The sequence below is a fragment of the Anopheles aquasalis genome, chromosome 2, assembly GCF_943734665.1.
Source record: "Anopheles aquasalis chromosome 2, idAnoAquaMG_Q_19, whole genome shotgun sequence".
Taxonomy (NCBI): Eukaryota; Metazoa; Arthropoda; class Insecta; order Diptera; family Culicidae; genus Anopheles; species Anopheles aquasalis.
Genome location: NC_064877.1, coordinates 8475001 through 8492130, shown reverse-complemented (window position 1 = coordinate 8492130; position 17130 = coordinate 8475001). Strand labels below are relative to the sequence as shown.

Sequence of the window (17130 nt, the reverse complement as noted above, 5' to 3'; positions counted from 1 at the left end):
TGACGAATGATCTCTTGGCCCTTTATTGAGATCTGGAAGAAAATGGTTTCTTTCCATTCCGACAATGCGCACAAACGAACACGCCCAAACAAATGTTTCCTGTCCGCAGCAGTCCTCACGAACGATCGCAACGGCGATGCACCCATCATAAGCTCGCTCCCTCTCACCGAAGATCGTCATTTTCCAATCATCTGCATCACTGCTACTGCTGCCACTCGCCAGACAATCATAAATACGTGTTCGATGTTCGTGTTCTCCCTGGCTTCGTGGTTACCCCTGGAAACCGAGCCAGTCGAAGTCGAGAGCTGGTGGCAGTGGCAGTGGTGGCCATCGTAAACATCTTCACGTCCCAGGCACGCATCGCGGCAATAAAGCAATGAAATTATGCACTTATTGTTAATTCAGGAAGGAGGAAGAAAACGATGGAAAAGGAGATGGTTTGGTTCCGATCCTCTCTCTCTCTGTCTGGCACGCCACGTAGGCAGAGTTGGGGTGGTCTGAGACGCACTGGTCGGGATGCACTGGTGGCAGATGACGATGATCTATGGTCGACATGGTCCGTGGCGTGGCGGTGTCTGCGGTGTGCGAGTCGGGCTGTGTCGAGGAACGCTACGCGCCAAATGAGGAGATGAATGAATTTAAATAAACTTAAGATCAGAAACGGACGGCCGGAATCCTCGGTCGTGTTTGTGCACCACCACCCCACCCCCTCCCCGCCTACACACGCCCTTTATCCGTCGGCTACGAACCCGGAACGTGGTCGAGCCGTTTCTGGTTTAAGTAAATAAACGTTGGTACCGGATCCCGTGAGTTTGATCCCGTGGCGGTAGGGCAGGCAACATACAGACGTCCTCCTTCGCCGGCTATTTTTACGCTCTCGCGTACGGATTCGCACTTGCTTGCTGGTGGCAATTGCACAGGACTTCACCTCCCTTCGGTATCATCGGTATCACAAAGCTATGCGCTGGTTGGTTTAGGCTGCGCTCACTCGCTCTTTCTCTCTGTTGTTGCAGAGCGCAACGCTGCGCACGCTATGCATTTGCACATCAGGCGTGGCGTGGCATGATAACGAATTTCATCACCATTTCATTATCCATTTCGTTCGAAGACGATGAGGAGGTCCCGGTTTTGTGCGGCGCTCTTACCAGTTGTTGACTCAGGATGCATATTTCACACAAACCGCGCTCGCCCCCCCCCCGCATGATTTCGAAATATTCAAATGCATTTCATTCTTCTGTCTGTGTTCGTTTCATTCGCAGCGCCCGTGCACCTGTCAGCGGAAGAAGAAACGGTGCTACTGCTTCCGACCGCACCGGAACGAGAACTGGCTGTTCTCGCGCTACTCGACCGGCTGGAAGTGTGGTTTGCACGCGGACTGGACGGAGCTGACGGGTTGCGTCGACCAGGAGCTGGACAAGAACGAGGGCGAAACGGCCAAGCGGCGCTACTTCTACATCACGCTGCTGCGCGAACCGATCGCCCGCTATCTGTCCGAGTTCCGGCACGTGCAGCGGGGCGCCACGTGGAAGAATGCACGACACTGGTGTCTCGGGCGGCACGCAACAACCGACGAGCTACCACCGTGCTACACCGGTAGGTGATAATAACCGCGATGGCCGCGGCCACTTCTCGTGGCACTAATTAGTTCTTTATTTGGAAAGAAGTGGTCGGTTGCTAACTGCATATCTCGGTTCTTAGTTGGTGGCACCAGAGGCCCCCTTATTCCCGTCTGGTGTTCCCAACCCATCAAGGACATTCCAACGGCGCAGCAGAGCGTAACAGCGTGTCCACGATTCTCTGTGTCCTTCGCTGCATCCGTTCCTTCTCTGTTCAGACGGTGGCGCGCCCGATATGTCTTCGTGCCTTGCATGGTAATGAAGAGAAGCGACGTGTCACGAATCTTTATTTCGGTTTGGTTCAAACTTTCAACCTAAAAATTGAAAACCAACCACGGGATGATTTGTAAAACTTTATGTCGGCCACAAGCGGTGGCAGACATCCAGAGATGTGGTCTGGTGTTAGTATGAACGCGGTGATGATGATGATGATGATGCGGTGTTGATGGAGCATAACCATTTGTTGCGCATACCACCACAGCACAGCCAGTGATCAGTACGAAACGTGCTGTTGATAGACCACAGATCGGAGTGGAGAGAGAGAGAGAGAGCGCTCGAAAGCGCTTTTGTGAAAAATATGGAAAATCACTAAACGATGATCTCCGCCATGCGTGTCCCTGGATTCATCGATTGGTTGTTCGGTGTCAGGTGGCTGCGTGTCCAAATCATACTCATAAATCATTGCACCTCGTGACCGGGAAGGTGTTGAACAATCGACAGCCGAAAACCACAACCGACCGCGGTGGTCGACGATTTATTGGTGAACCTTTCGGTAGAGTTCATTACCGGGGCCGTGATCACGCAATCGCGCACCACCCAGAACTGATTGTGGGTAGGCAGGTGCAGAAACCAAAGAACCCAACCGCGGCGTGCGTGCGTGTCACGGTGCTGGTAATGAGAAAATTATAATTTTGGTCGTGTTCGATGAAAGTAGTTTTCCTCTAACCTCGAAACTCCGAACGGGAACGGGAATCCTGGATGGAAGTTAGAAGTTTTTGGTAACAAAACCCCTGTCCTGGCACGTCCTGTGGGCACACAAAACGTTAATTGCTGGGGTTGGGCTGTGGTGGCAGAGTTTGTGAGCAATCATTCGAACCTCGAAGAGGAGCTTGGTCTCAACTCTTCATCGTGCACGTGTTCGAGCTACAACGTGCCGCACACGCAGAGACACACAAACAAAACACACAAGCATTCAATCGCTGCGGTTGGTTGGTTTTTGGGTGTAATTAGTATGCACGTCCTGTCAAAATGCCACGTCAGCGGTGGCAACGGAGCAGTGCTGCTGGTGATGGGGAGTGCAGATCGTGATGTGGATCTTTTACCAAAACTGCCAAAAATCGGCAAACGATGCTGCTGCAGCAGCAGGTTGCGTTTGGCTGTTGGTAGTTTGGGGAAGTTTCTACGGACAATACCGTGTATGATGGGGACACCGTTTGCTCGTGACAGACGGGGACCGACGGAGACGGACACGGTGCGCTGTGCATGTGTTGCATATTAGATGCCACTGGAAGCTTTCGTACGCTACGCTTCGATTGACGGTGACGGGAGCTGCAGTGGCGTCTGCCTGGGAATGGGGATTTTAGTTTTGGATGGGTTTAACCGCACCCTCCTCCGTCCACCCCATTTGCAAATGGTGGCGTCAAGAGGCGAGCTTGGGTGCAGGATGATCAAATTTTAAAATTGATGAGCCACGGATAAAGTATTCATCTGTTGCAGTCAGCCAGAGTCAGGCAGAGGACGGTGGGGTGGGTACATGAGCGGAAAACAAAGTCAAAATGTGCATGATGTGAGTTTCTCAGTCTCCTGCTGACGAAATAAATATTCAACAGCGCATCCTTGGAATAATCGAGGCTTTATTTTTTTTTTGGTAAAAACAAATATGAAACTAGCATAACGGGTACCGTTTTGGGTGTTGGTTTGAAGTCGAAATTGTGCCACAAATGCCACATCCTTCGAGACCACTACTGCAACAGACACGGGCCAACAATCAGGATACTTAAAAAAACTAATTCTCTTCGGTTCATGTGGAACTCTCGAAAGCTCAGCGATCTACACGTACACAGCAAACATCAAAATGAACGAGCAAATGATCATTAACAGGAAAACCGCGCTTATGTATCCCTTTTACGTCCCCGCGGGGGCACACGTTCGAACGTTCGACATCAATCGACGGCGGCAGTGCAGCGATCCGATTTCGAACAAAGTAACAGAAATGGCGCCAGACATTTCGCAGAAACAAAATCCCTGCTGCCTCCTCTATGTTCCTCTATTTCGCGTGTTCCACCTAGAAGGAGGGTGTGCTTGGGGGGATGAAAAACGGTCCCATGCTGCCGCCAGCTTGCTCTCCGTGTTTTTGGTTTTTGATGTCACTGATTAATGCTGAGTTTGTGAATGCAATTTGTGTGCCGTTCGCGTGGCACACGGCAAGGCCACGACCGGGCAGCAACAAATGGGGATGGTGGTGCCGAAACGGGCAGAACTCAATTGCTCAATCGGCATCGGCAGCATCGGGAGTTGACGCTGAAAGCATTGGTGATTTGGCGGGTGGGATAATGGATCGTGGAACCTGGTCAACCGATTCACTGATTAAGTATATCGAAAAGAACCAACCGCACGTCATCAAAGCTCGATGGGTTGGCCATAGACTATGGCACGCGGAGCTTTCATATCGCGATAATTTGTTATCAGTTTCCACGTCCCTTATTTGCATGCTGCATCGTTGTTTGACCTTTTTCCTATTGAGTGAATTGGATCACTTTAGTGCAATGTCTATGGCCAGCGATGGATAAAGATCTAGTGGAGAGGAGTGACTTAACGAATTCTGCGGCGAGTATGGAACTGGAGTGTTCAGTATGTTAATTAATTGGATTTTTGGGAACGGAGGAAATCTTACTATTTCATAAATTGTGTCGCCTTCCTTATGCTAATCGCAATTATGGATTGTAACAAAGGAACGGAATCCATTTAGAATCTTTGTTTGAGATTCCTTTTACTATGCCAGTACAACTGTAATTTCAATTTGCGTATTCGAGCGTAATCTGCTATCAATATCAGCCCTCCTGCTATGCCAACTGTGATGGCAGCAGCCCCTCTAGTATGATCAGCATATCGGAATAACTTCCGCACGGTTCCGGGCGCACCGTATTTGCCTCCCGTTCAGGATGTATTATTCTGATGGTGGATGGAATTGGAGAATAAAATTGCATTTCTTCATCAAAATCAATAGAAACGAAGGGCCGAGAGGATAAAACAAAACCAGAGAAAACAACGCGAGCTCGTCAGCTCTGGCTCTGGTACATGCTACTCAATCACACTCCAGAGAACAGTTGCGGTAGATTGCCTCCACGGGGGGAAACGCGATCCGTAAACCAGTAAGGATCCGCTACAAGTCCGAATGGGAAAGAGAGTTGTAGGACAACCGGTGGAACACCGCGATGGTTTTACATTGTTTTGTACCCCCTCTTCCTAACTACTTTAAATGGCTTAGCCCTGAGGCTCCCTTCGCACTCACCTAAGAACCCACCAACGGCTGCGGAGGTGGCGCAGCAAACAGCTATTTTTACCCAGCCAACCCGTAGCAGTCTGACAACCCCTAAACAACTTCCCTGACCTAGACCCCATAATTTCACCGTGGGGTACACCGTGGTGCAGTGCCAGAGCGCGCGGTAATGTCGGAAAAAGGGCAAAAAGTTTTTATTTCCGTCCCTATTAGTGTCCGCTCGGTTCGTTCGTCCGGTTCGGTTAGCTTTTGACTTTCCTGCGTCAGCTTGGTACCGTTGGTCACTTCGTTAACCCCGACGCTTGCGCGGTTCTCTCTCTCTCTCTCTCTGTGGGCAAAAAATATGGTGAGGAAAAAGGCGAGTGTTTTATTGATAAAAGGAAAAGCTAGCGCGGGCACTGCCTAGCGTCTACATAATCAATTTGTCTTTTTTTGTTGGAGCTTGTGCTGTTTGGGTAGATGGTTCGTCAGTAAACGGGGAGAGTGGCATTGCAGAGAGTTATCCTAATGCATTTTGAAGCCCATGATGCAACTTAATCGAGAGGAAGCTGTTTTCGCTTAACCATCCGGAAGGAATTGTTACATTTTCGTCGTTTATCCAAATTACTTGACGAACACTAACCCGTGGACTAAATGTTTCCTGACCTGAGTGACAGAAGTTTGTTCAACTCGTTTAGGAGCAGACGTTGAACTTGAAATGGCGACCCTTCTTTCAATCCTTCATTTGCCATTAATGTCCTTGTCCTTGACTAATTGTGACCCGACCCGGCGCCGGCCAAAACATTGAACTATATGGCTTGGACACGACGCTACGAACGTATATTTGGTATTTTTTCGCGAAATCCTTTCCGGACCATCCGGTCCCCGGAAGCTGCTACGCGTTACTGTCGTGCGGCGGTGTTGTGTGCCTCCCACTTGACCTTCGGATTGGAGCTGAAGCGTTGTCGTCGGTGTGCAAATTGTGGTTCGCGTACATCCGGACCAACCCACTCCGGTCCGCTTACCCTTCACATTCAGTCGGTAGTGTGTCCCTCGTAATCTTGTCCCAAGGCTTGGGCTGCTGGTCGAGAAAAAAGGATACGGGGGGAGTTGTTATAAGTTGAATGGGTGCCCAAGGGTATTTTTCCCGGTTGGGGGGGGAGGGGGTGGGGACAGCAGGATACAGCAGGGTGATCCCCTGGCTGAACCGTTTCGCATCGCGCTCAAGCGACCAGAATTAATACCGGAAAAGGCAATTCATTTAATGTCTCCAAAATTCACCGGTCGCTCAGTCGGTCGGTCGGTCGAAAGTATCCTCCAGTTGGTGATGACGGGGCCCCAGGGGCCCCGTGAGAAGGAGGGGGCTTGGTTGGTTGAGCGGTCCGCGTGTCGCCATTGACTGGCCAACCGGAAACCGGAAAACTTCAATATAACAGTTCGTGGTCTCCAGGGTACAACAATAGACCATCCCGGCTCCCTGCTCCCGCTTTTTTTTTTGTTTTTTCTTCTCGAGGGTGGCATTTTGTCTCCAAACGCAAGCGGCGAGCATGACGAACGAATCGGACCGCGGGTGAAGGTAATGATGATGATGATGATGATACTGCTATGGATCCGTAAAAACAAAGCAAAGCTACTACTTGTGCTGCTGGTGGCCGAAACGAAAACGAAACTCTAGAACGGCCCCGGCCACCACAGAAGACACCACGGAAATGCAAATGAAAATCGAAATACATTCAGCTGTTGTGTATTCGTCTCTTGTCCCTCGTGGAAGTCCGGAATCCGTATTCCACCCACCAAAAAAAAAAACCCCCGGGGAATAGGGAAACGACCGAAAAACAATCGGAACAAAAAAGTAAAGTGGAAGCAGAATTCATTTTATTCTTTCCCCCAAGCATGTAATCCACCTTCCTGCGGTGGTGGCGGCGTCGCGTTGGTAAGCCAAAGGGGGGGGGGGGGGGGGTAGGAGGAAAGGGAAGTTGTTTGCGTTTCCGGTGGATAAATGAATTCGCGCGCGAGCGCGCGCCTCCACCGCGGCTAGGAGAGCGCAAAAACCTCACAACAACAGTAGCGAAAGGCAACGGCAACGATTTAGTTTTCCATGTAGCGTGGCCACCGAGTTTTAGCCGTTAAGTTTCGCGGTTCGCAAAGTTCCAATAGAAGGATCCTCTCTCTTTCTAATAGAGGGGGTGGCTCTGTGTTGTTGCGTAACCGGTGGCTAGCCTTTTTGGGGTATTTTCGGTGGTAGAGAACGTTACTGTGCACGTTATTGTTCACCAGCATCAGCAGCAACAGCAGCAGCAACAGTAATGTGGAGAAAAGTGATTGAATTATCCTTCCAAGGCAGAGACGCAGTTGTCTTTATGTCTCTCGGAGGGGCTCGGGGTGCTGGTCCCTCCCTTTATTTGTAGCCATGTGGCGCGCCGAAATATGCATACCAATTGGCTACAATTCACACATCCCATCGGAGTACACTGATCGGATCCGATCCGAGGTACCTTTCTCCCTCAAGAATAATGTTGCTTCCGGAGTGTTTGGGAGTGTTTTTGGGACATACACGGGATAAGGGCGAGGGTGCACATGGTTCAGGATTTATGTGCTGGAACTACGCAGAAGCTGATCGTAGATCTTGGCCTAGAAAGGACACCCAGGAGAGGGGCATGCAAGGTTCACCCTCGTGGGTACAATGAAATAGCGAACATCTGATGGCTGCTGTGCGCCGAGACCATCGAGCAGCAGTTCGTTTGCTTTGTCTTCAGGAAGAACTCGAGTCGAAAAGAGGACACGCAAAAGGAACGACGGAGGAGAAGCCCTTTCACTGTGGTGCTGACTAACCGGATCCATTCCGCTGATTGCATCTCGCCCTTGGTCTCGCCGTGTGATCCATTGCATCTTTCTCGTGTGTGCGTTCTCGGAAGGACACTTTCTCGTCTCCTTCCGTCGTCGCTCGAGGCCGAAGAAGTTAGAATTCGGGGCGAGCATAAGGGTATATTTGGTTGCCGATCTCCCTTCTCGAAGTTTCGTTCACAGATTTCGTGATTTTCTGTCGATTTTTTTTTGCTCTGCAACAGAATCGGAGTCTGCCCTTCCTCATCGTTTCTTGATTTGCACAAAGCCAATCGATTGACTCGCGCGTAACAAAAGATTGAGAGAGCGAACGAGCAATTCTTATCTTTCGGTGGGGTCCGTCAGTGCGAGGATGGCCCACCCGGTATACGCTTTCTTTTCTGCTGGGAGTCGTTGAAGGTTCTCGTGTTCCGACGATCCCACTTTCCAAGGAGGATATGCTAAACCGTTCGTAGGAATGATAAAAACGGAATGGATGGATCGATGCGAAATGCGTTTTATACGTCCGGTCCAACAATTGCGGGCTGGTTGGCAATTGATCTCCAGCAAACGGCCGGCGAGACCTCTCCGGTATCATAAAAAAGTAATAAAGAAAAGCGCACACCGAGATGAAATTGCAAATATTCTCCGTGGCCACCGTGGTCCACCACCACCGTGGTCCACCGTGGTCCAGTTCCGGACCGGACCGGAAGACCGCAAAAATCCTGCGGAAGGTAATGATTTTTGCACGAAATGCTCTATTACCACGAGTTTCACGCGCGCGGTGCCATCCGATCCGATGGATTTGCTCCATATTTTATGTGTTACGGTCGTGGCGATCCGATTGTCCGGGTGTCCTCCTGGTGAACCACACCGTCCGCACGGTCACCAGATTGGTCGCTCGCTACACAAATTTTGCCAGCCGAAAATTGGATTTAGCAAACACTAAGAGAGAGAGAGAGACGGAGGGAGATTGCAGCCCCATTCACCGGGTTGCAACCGTCCGGTGGTTGGTGGAAAGTGGGTTATCATCTGGTTTGCATCTCGTGGACACCCATTGTTTGTCGTGCGGCTCACCGGTTCACTGGCCAACTGGTTAACCAGAGGATGCGCACCATGCCTGATGGGCGGGGAGGAAGGATGGGATCATATTTCTCGTTGCCCCTCTCCACCACCCCGAGGCAATTACTTCACGAATGGCCCAAGTGGTTCTTGCTTTGCGCGCAGAGTACGAAATGAATTTTCCCCGCGATTAGCGGACCCACTCTCTGTTTCTCTGTCGCTCTCGTTCGAGGGCCGGCAGATGAGTAATGATGGAAATATATATTTCTCCTCGGTAAGTGGCACTGATTTGAATTTCCAATTGTTGACAACGGATTACGCTCCGTTTGTCTCTCCCGTTGGTCCGGTCGTGATCTCAGGGCTGAGTGAGTCGGTGGCTACTACTGGCGGTGGCATTATTCCCGTTGAAGGTTGATGAATGCCAAGAACAACCCTGCTTCGGTGCTTGACTGATGGTAAGGATGTACTTGGCCAAGATTATGACATAAATCATAAGAATCAACTTACCATACCAGCCAACGGAAGGATGATCAGCATTATCAGCGATTACATAGGCCATTTTTTTGGAGTCAGAGCAGTAGTATCGAGTTATTAAAATGAAAGCCAAATGACCACTTGCAATCAGTCGTAAAGTTTTGGAATGTCTTTATTGGGAGATTTGTGTGGATTCGTTTAAAATATATAGTATTTAATTTTTATTTTATCAAAAAACGAGAACACGACAATTCTATGATCTATTACTAAAAAAAACCTTTCAAAAGCTCTTGACATCGTTAGATATATAAACTTAAAGTGTTAACAACGTCCGTTATCTGGTCCATTAGTCCCGAATTCTGTTTTAAAAGCATTTGGCACTAGGGTTTGCTATTAAGATGTTGCATATCGTTAGAGCTTTCGGAATATAGTAGAATTAAGTAAAGTTAATTTAGTGATTGTGTAATTCTGTACAAACTAGAGCGTCTTATTTAACATAAATTTCTCTTGTAAGAAAGTTTGTCATATTCTTCATGTTCTTATAAATTGACTCGCGACAATATTAAAACATGCGCAAAGAGGAACGACCTTCATTGGGATTATAAGGCACATTAGGCATCCCACAAGCAGCACCGCAACCTAACGAAGCTGCAAACCAATCTGGGGTATCCTTAAAATCCTTTTTGCCCGCGACCAGTTTCGCCACTAGCGCGGACGGCTGATGATGCTACCACATCCTGCTGGAATGAATCAACACCGTCGCTCATTATTTTTAATTGCAACAACGCGCGCTGTTGCTTCACATGTTTCCACCCGCCGCTTTTCTGTCCCGTGTGCTAATGTACACCAGCAGCAGCAGTAGCAGCAGCACCGGATGTACAGATTGTGTAACCAACTTCCAGAGACCACAGAAAGATCGGCCACAAATAATGCGAAAAGCTTCAGTTTGAAAAATCGTGGAAAATCGTGGAATACGATCCTTTTTTTTATTCACTGGGAATAATATTTACCATCATCATCATTGTGCTGTCCCAGCGGGCACGCATTATTTGTGGTGGAATGGCAGGCGAAGGGATCGCCTTTCCGTCGGAAGGGATTTCGAATTTCAATCCTTCTTCCCCCGAATGTTCGAATAATAATGCAAACGATAAGGACCGAAACCACAACCACAGTAGCTGCCTACTGCTGCTGCTGATGATGATGATGATGAAGCCGGCGTTGGCCCGGTCTGATGTGTGCCTCGATCCTTGGGTGTATGTTTGTCAACTGTGTGTGGATGTGAAAGACGAGGCACCGCGGTGCGTTTCGTGTGTATTACGGCGCAGTAGTGCCGCGACGCGACTTACCTCCTCCAACATGGCACGGGCAGGGACAGAAATGAAAAACCAAACCACCAAAACCTGCGGAGCCGCCACCATACGGCCGGGCGCAAGAAAAGCGAAATGAATAATTCATGCCGAAGTTTTTAATCTTCTCTAACATGCATCTATTTGCATAAGAAAGTAATCGTGCACGTCAGCCGGAGCTTGGTTCGTTCTCCATCGTTTTTTTCTCGAATTTTTCTTGCGTCCTTTTTTGTGCGTGCGAGAACGACGCATACTGGCACCTGGGGTTCAGATGGTGGTGCTGTCCCCCCTTCGTTTACTGTGCGTTGTCGTCGGTTTTCATGTTTTTGTTACTTGTAACCCCTGCGAGACACCCCGGCTGGAAAGCTGGTCGGGAATCGGGAAAGTGAGATTTACGGTTACGCTTCTTCCCTGCAAACCAAACACCACATCTCCTTCCCTTCTGACCCATGCCATGGCCCACATAATTCAAATTCGCAAAATCAGTCAACTTTTCCACTCATAGGACACACTCGAGTGGCAAAGATTGCAGCTCGAAATATTACACAATACAACACACTCGGAACACTCGGCGGAGTTGTGGTTCGCGTTTCCGGAGAAAGGTTTGCAAAAGGGTGGTTTGGAGGGGATTTCTTTTTCCTAGGTTTGTTCCTAGGAAGAGCATTTTCCGCTCGAATTGCTGATCCTTCCCTCAGAGACGAGGGCAAAAGTGTTCTTGAAGCATGCAAAGAAACAAACCAACGTTTCGTCTTTCTTCGTCTTCGGAGGATAATAATATTGGTATATTTGTACGAGTGCTTTTCGCTACGCTTGCCCACAGACCACTCGAATGTCCCTTCCGCTAAGGTCACTCGGTACCTCGGATCTGCCTTTATTTCCGATTTTCTGTGCTACTTTGTATTGTTGCGATGAGAAGCACCTGGTAAAAAGGGAATACAATCCCGTAGAAATCATTCGAACTCATCATCCACTTTTTTACGCCCTGTTGCAGTTCGACTTCGGTATCGGCTGGTTCGGTTGGCTTTCAGTTCGAAGCTTGATGGCTCTCCCGGACCCCGTTGACGGAGAGGATTACAAACCATCTCCTCCCACTCACCAGCATCACTGGAGTTCATTTTTAGTGCTTTCGTTTGCGTCCAGAGCAGCACAAAAAAGGGAATGCTCGTTGAAGTGATACCGCGTCACTCTTTCCTCAGCTTACCGTTTTTGCGGATGTACACTGTCTTTGCGGCGCATTTGCATCTCTCGTTGTGTTTCGGAGTAAACATTCTTTTGTTTCACAGTGCGGTGGGCGGCGGTTAAGTCAGTCAGGTGGTCTGGTCTGGCGCTCTGTGTGCGCCAGTCTCCTTCCGATGCCGGCACAAACTTCACAGTAATTCGCTCATTTTCCTGGCGCTCATATTTCGCCTTCATTATCGTGTCGGGGGAGTACCACCGACCAGGCTGCGTGTGCTTCAGATTGCTGTTTTCCGGCAAGTTTCCCTCGGAAACCTTAGCGTTCCGAGCTCTGGCATGTCGTGTATTTTTTTGGGGAGAAACTTTCCAGCCGCGCCTTGCGAGCATTAATTGTTTTTCGTTGCGCTTTGTTGGCCTCCAGCCGCACCAGCGTTCGCGCTTTTATGAGAAACACTTGACAGGGCGCTCAAGTGGCGCACCGGAAGCTGGTGTAGGATCGGACCCGGTAGGTCCGCTACCATTTGGCGCTTGTGTCTCTCTGCAAACACAGCCAGCCACCCAGCCAGCCAGTCAGACAGAAAGGGGAAGGAAAAGTGGGACCGCGTGATGGGCGGGTCAAAGTTCGGGTAACATCTTGCCATGGCATTGGACGGGTGTCGTGGTGGTTGTTTGGTTTGTTTGGTGACCCGAAGACCGGGTGCGAGAGCCGGAGCGAAAGTAGATGAGTCTGTGTAACCGTGAAAAGTAATATCTAGCGATTGTAAATTTGCATACGAACATACCCGCGCCATCATCATCATCAAGACCGGCGACCCTTTTTCGTTTTAGGAAGGGAGCCACGTCCGATATCATTTTCGGGGTCGTTTGAGGACTTTTGAAAGCAAACAATCGTGGAAACGGATATTGGATGACGTATAATGATGGAGGATGACAGGATGTGTTGGGCTCTGTCTCTATCTCGAAGCAGCGTCGCAAAATTGAAACAGTGGCGCCTTAGTTCGAAAGATTTTTTGCAACATTGTGATAATACCGTCCGTTAGGAACAGCCATGCGTTTGTTGAGTGTGGAACAGCGCACATTCGATGTGAAACTGACTCTCTACTTTATAATGATGCTTTGAAGTATGTTATCAATATTTATGTTTAAATCATCGACTTGCAAACGACATCTTTACGATGAATGTGTGTGGTAGCAGCAGCATCTTTGCTCAGCGACAAACGACCGCATAACAGCAATTACTCGCAACGTGTGCCCGATTGATTCTAGACTAGATTCTCGATGGAGGAGATAAAGGCCGTATATTAGAACCTCTCGCTCACCGGTTCTTAGAAAGCCTGTTTCTGGTGCGAAACTCGTTTGGTGATGAAACGTTTGGTTTTGGAAAAATGTTCCTCTTCCTGGAATGGCCGCGGCCACGATGGTGCACGGGAAATTACATAAACCTCCTGATCCTGGAGTTGATAAATCATCGAGCAAACATCAATTATGATCAAAAAGCTATTCCGGCCGGCGCTTCGGCCGCTCTCCTTTCGCGGCCTATCGACTTGGGAATCGCTTTTCTTTGTTCTGGCCGTTTCGCGCTCTCTCTCCGTTTCTATCGTTCCCCCCCAAACGGGGGTGTGTTGTACTGGACGGCGCAGTCTCCGGATCCGTGGCTCATTAAACTTGTTTATTCAATTCTGAAGCGCACAATCGAGCTTGCAAGAGGCGCTTGGTGCTGCTGGCAGGAGAAAGGAATGGTGGAATATAAATTGATATTTTCGATCATTAATTTCCGCCCCCTCCCCCATCCTTCTACCGATAAGAAGACACGCGCGAAAAGTGGTTTGCACGTCCCAGCACTGCAAGGGTGATGACAGAGTCGGGCGTCAAAGACAGCCGCGAGATGATGAAGCAGAGACGCACGCACGGCCTACTCGGCGAGTGATTGTCAAGAGTCGTCGCAGCAAGCCGCGCCGCGTTCAATAAACACCGAACGGGAACCAGTCGGTCGGGTGTGTAGTAATTGAATCAAATCAACATTAATTTCTGCAAATTGAAATACTTCACTTCGGATAAACCGATGGATCGCGACGAATTGTTGTAAGAATTGAATTGGCGACACTGCGAATCCAATTTTTGTCCGGAAGCGCAGAAGGTAGGAACCGTTCGCGTATTGATTGGAGACGCGCATGGAGAGAAGGAACGACACGTGTTTTGAATAAAAATTATATTCGCAAGCCAGCTTTGGTTGTGATGCCATACAAGGATGATGATAGGGCGAAGATACAGTGGATCGAGTTTACGACAGTTTTGTAACCAATTAAGAGAGATGTTTGGCCTCACACTTGTCGCGGTCGTCGTCGTGGGAATGAGGTTGCCTGGGCCGCGATGACGTTCGAAAGAGGTGTGCCCTGTCTGATCAAACATTTGGCTGGATATTATTTTTGATCTTCACCTTTATGACCTCAGCATCACCATCTCGGTCTCGTCGAAAGCTGTTTTCGGTTGTTTCGGCAAGCATTACCCTACGTTCCGATGGTGTGTTTGGCTAGCATGGTTGAACGGCATCATAACAACAACATGTTTACACAGTGCACAGCACATTGAGGTGAAGCAAACAGAGACCGTGATAGAGAGAAGAAGGAGGTCCAGTGCCGCCAGGGCTCAACGGTCATTCTCATGCATTCCTTCATGAGGAGAATATTTACATCTGCTGAGTGCGAGCCGCAGATACTCTACTCGCATCTGGCCCATCGTCATTGGGTAGCTGACCGTTTACTAATTGGATGTGATTCTCCGTTCCCATCTCTTTTCCAGGTGCCAATTGGAATGGTGTGGCGCTGGACGACTTTGCCGGGTGCGAAAGCAATCTGGCCGCCAACCGGCAGACCCGCATGCTGGCGGATCTGGCCCTGGTCGGTTGCTACAACAAAACGTACATGCCGGCGGCCGAGCGAGACCGGATCATGCTGGCGAGCGCCAAGCGCAACCTAGCGGCCATGTCGTACTTCGGGCTGACCGAGTACCAGAAGATCTCGCAGTACATCTTCGAGGAAACGTTCAACCTTCGGTTCGCGATACCGTTCGAGCAGCACAACACCACCGTCTCAACGGTGACGATGAACAGCCTGGCGCCGGCCCAGCGGACCCGCATCGATCAGCTCAACGCACTCGACATCGAGCTGTATGCCTTCGCGAAGAAGCTCATGTTCCAAAGGTAAGCCTCTCAACGTTGGGAAAAGGTGATATGATTTGACCGGTGGTGAATTGATTGTACGGATTTTTAGATAGCACTGGTGAGTTCCAAAAATAAATTAAAACTTGGACTCGCTCTCGTAAACACTTTCTCAGTTTCTGAATCGATTGATCAAAGCAACCTGTGACTTTTTCAAGCGCAAGTAAGCGCATGTCAGTAACATCGGTCCGTTGTGAACAAATTGCTTGTGAAAGTATTCTGTTAAGGTTGAATCTACATAAGTTTTGTAATTGAATATTGGAAAAAAAGTACTGTACCTTTTGTTTCGTTCAATTTCGTTCTTTGTTGTTTGCTTACCGAACAACTCTCATCAAATCACTGTTTAATCAAACAGAATCAGAATAATGTGCTCGCAAAAATCGGAATGTTTACAATGTTTTCCGAGCTCTGTTTAATCAAGAAACACGTGTTTGAATAGTAAAAGTAAGTAAAAGGAAGGTAGCATGCACTCGCAGCTGCATTTCTCTATACGGGCATTTGCTTTCCACTACGTAGTTGCACTAGCTAGGAAACACGGTCACCACCCCTACGGCAGTGGCTGCCACATCCCTTGGTACAATTCAAAATCAGATTCACTACAAACGTTCCGAAACTTCCTGCCCGTTGCCTTCGCGCCTCTCGGTGGCAAGTGGATACATCCGGCCGAGTCGCTGTCAGTGAGAAACCATTATCGAGCAGAAACGAAGAAGGATCTCGCATGCAACCATTGCGCTTCCGGGGGGGCCTGTCCGGCTGGTCAACTGCTCGAGGCCGTGCCGGAACCAAGAGCATCATCCCACACTTCGAACAGCGGCGGCAATGGTGTCGGGCTCGGTTGCGTTTAGCAGCTGGTAGTTCTTCCGCATTCTAGCTCCTTCCTCTGCCTCGAGAACGAGTGAAAGAAACCTTCTAAATGGAAATCCTTCCCCTACCAATCGTCGTTCGCACCGTTAGGGCGAGGTCAGCACGATGCCGTTCTACTTCTTCGGGTTCTAGTTATTAATTGAAATTGCCCCATGGATCCCGACCCCTGGGTAGGGGCGAGAGAGTAAGTTTGCTGAAAGTGAAGAAAGCACTGTTGCCCGGCCGCCTAATACCCTCCAAACATGCAATGGTGGCGCTGGCTTCCACGTGCTGACCCCGGGACACCCTCTACACTGTCCATAAACTGAATTCGATTCGCTTTATTTTTCACCATTTTATGGCTTCTTCTATTTGCGTCTCGATAAAAGTGAAGAATCGTCCTCAGCGTCCTCGGTATCGCGGCCGTTGATAGAGGTTATCTTGGTACTCAACGGCGCGCCTGCCTGACAGGATGGCGTGTCCAGTGCCCGCGATGGCGGTGCGATACCGCCGTACGGAAGAGATAGATATTCTTGTTGTCCGGGTGAAGTTGTTCCACTGTTTGAAACACTAAAGCTTGGCCATCCTCATGGAAACACACCGTCAGGTGTGGAGCGTAAACTGTTGGGGCAGGTTAAATGTATATGTTGCTAAGCTGCAATCAAGGGCTCAAGCGGCCAACTGCGATTGACGGCTCGGGAAATCATCCTTCACAAAAAAAAAGAAATAACTCAGCACACAACCCCTATGACACGGAAGGGCTATCTTAGTCGTGAGCGCGAGCCCACTCTGGCCACGGCAGGGCCATGGTGCAAAATACAAATCGACACCTCAGCGTGTCAGCTCGCAATAAGCATTGTGCTCGCATTGTGGCGGAAATGTTCTTTTAGCTGTCGCTACTGGTTGGTTTCGTCATCCGCTGATACACTTACTTCATTCCGCATCTGTCTGGCACCACGACGGTGTAGAACGGACCGACCCCTCTAGCGAGCGGTCGGTACGGAGTATCGTGTCACACACGACCTCCCGGTTTCCGGTTCCCAGGCTCTGTGGCACAATTGGTGCAATAAATGTGGCGAATTATTATGGCACACA

General features: G+C 49.4%; 1 protein-coding gene across 2 annotated transcripts in view; it reads left to right on the top strand.

The window, feature by feature from the left end:
• LOC126572860 (heparan-sulfate 6-O-sulfotransferase 2) overlaps positions 1-17130 on the top strand; it is a 60007-nt gene that overhangs the window by 15549 nt on the left and 27328 nt on the right. For both annotated transcript variants that reach the window (XM_050232551.1, XM_050232550.1), the window contains exons 3-4: positions 1260-1593; positions 14775-15174. In XM_050232551.1, coding sequence (XP_050088508.1) covers positions 1260-1593; positions 14775-15174 — 734 coding nt within the window. The remainder of the gene's footprint in view (positions 1-1259; positions 1594-14774; positions 15175-17130) is intronic.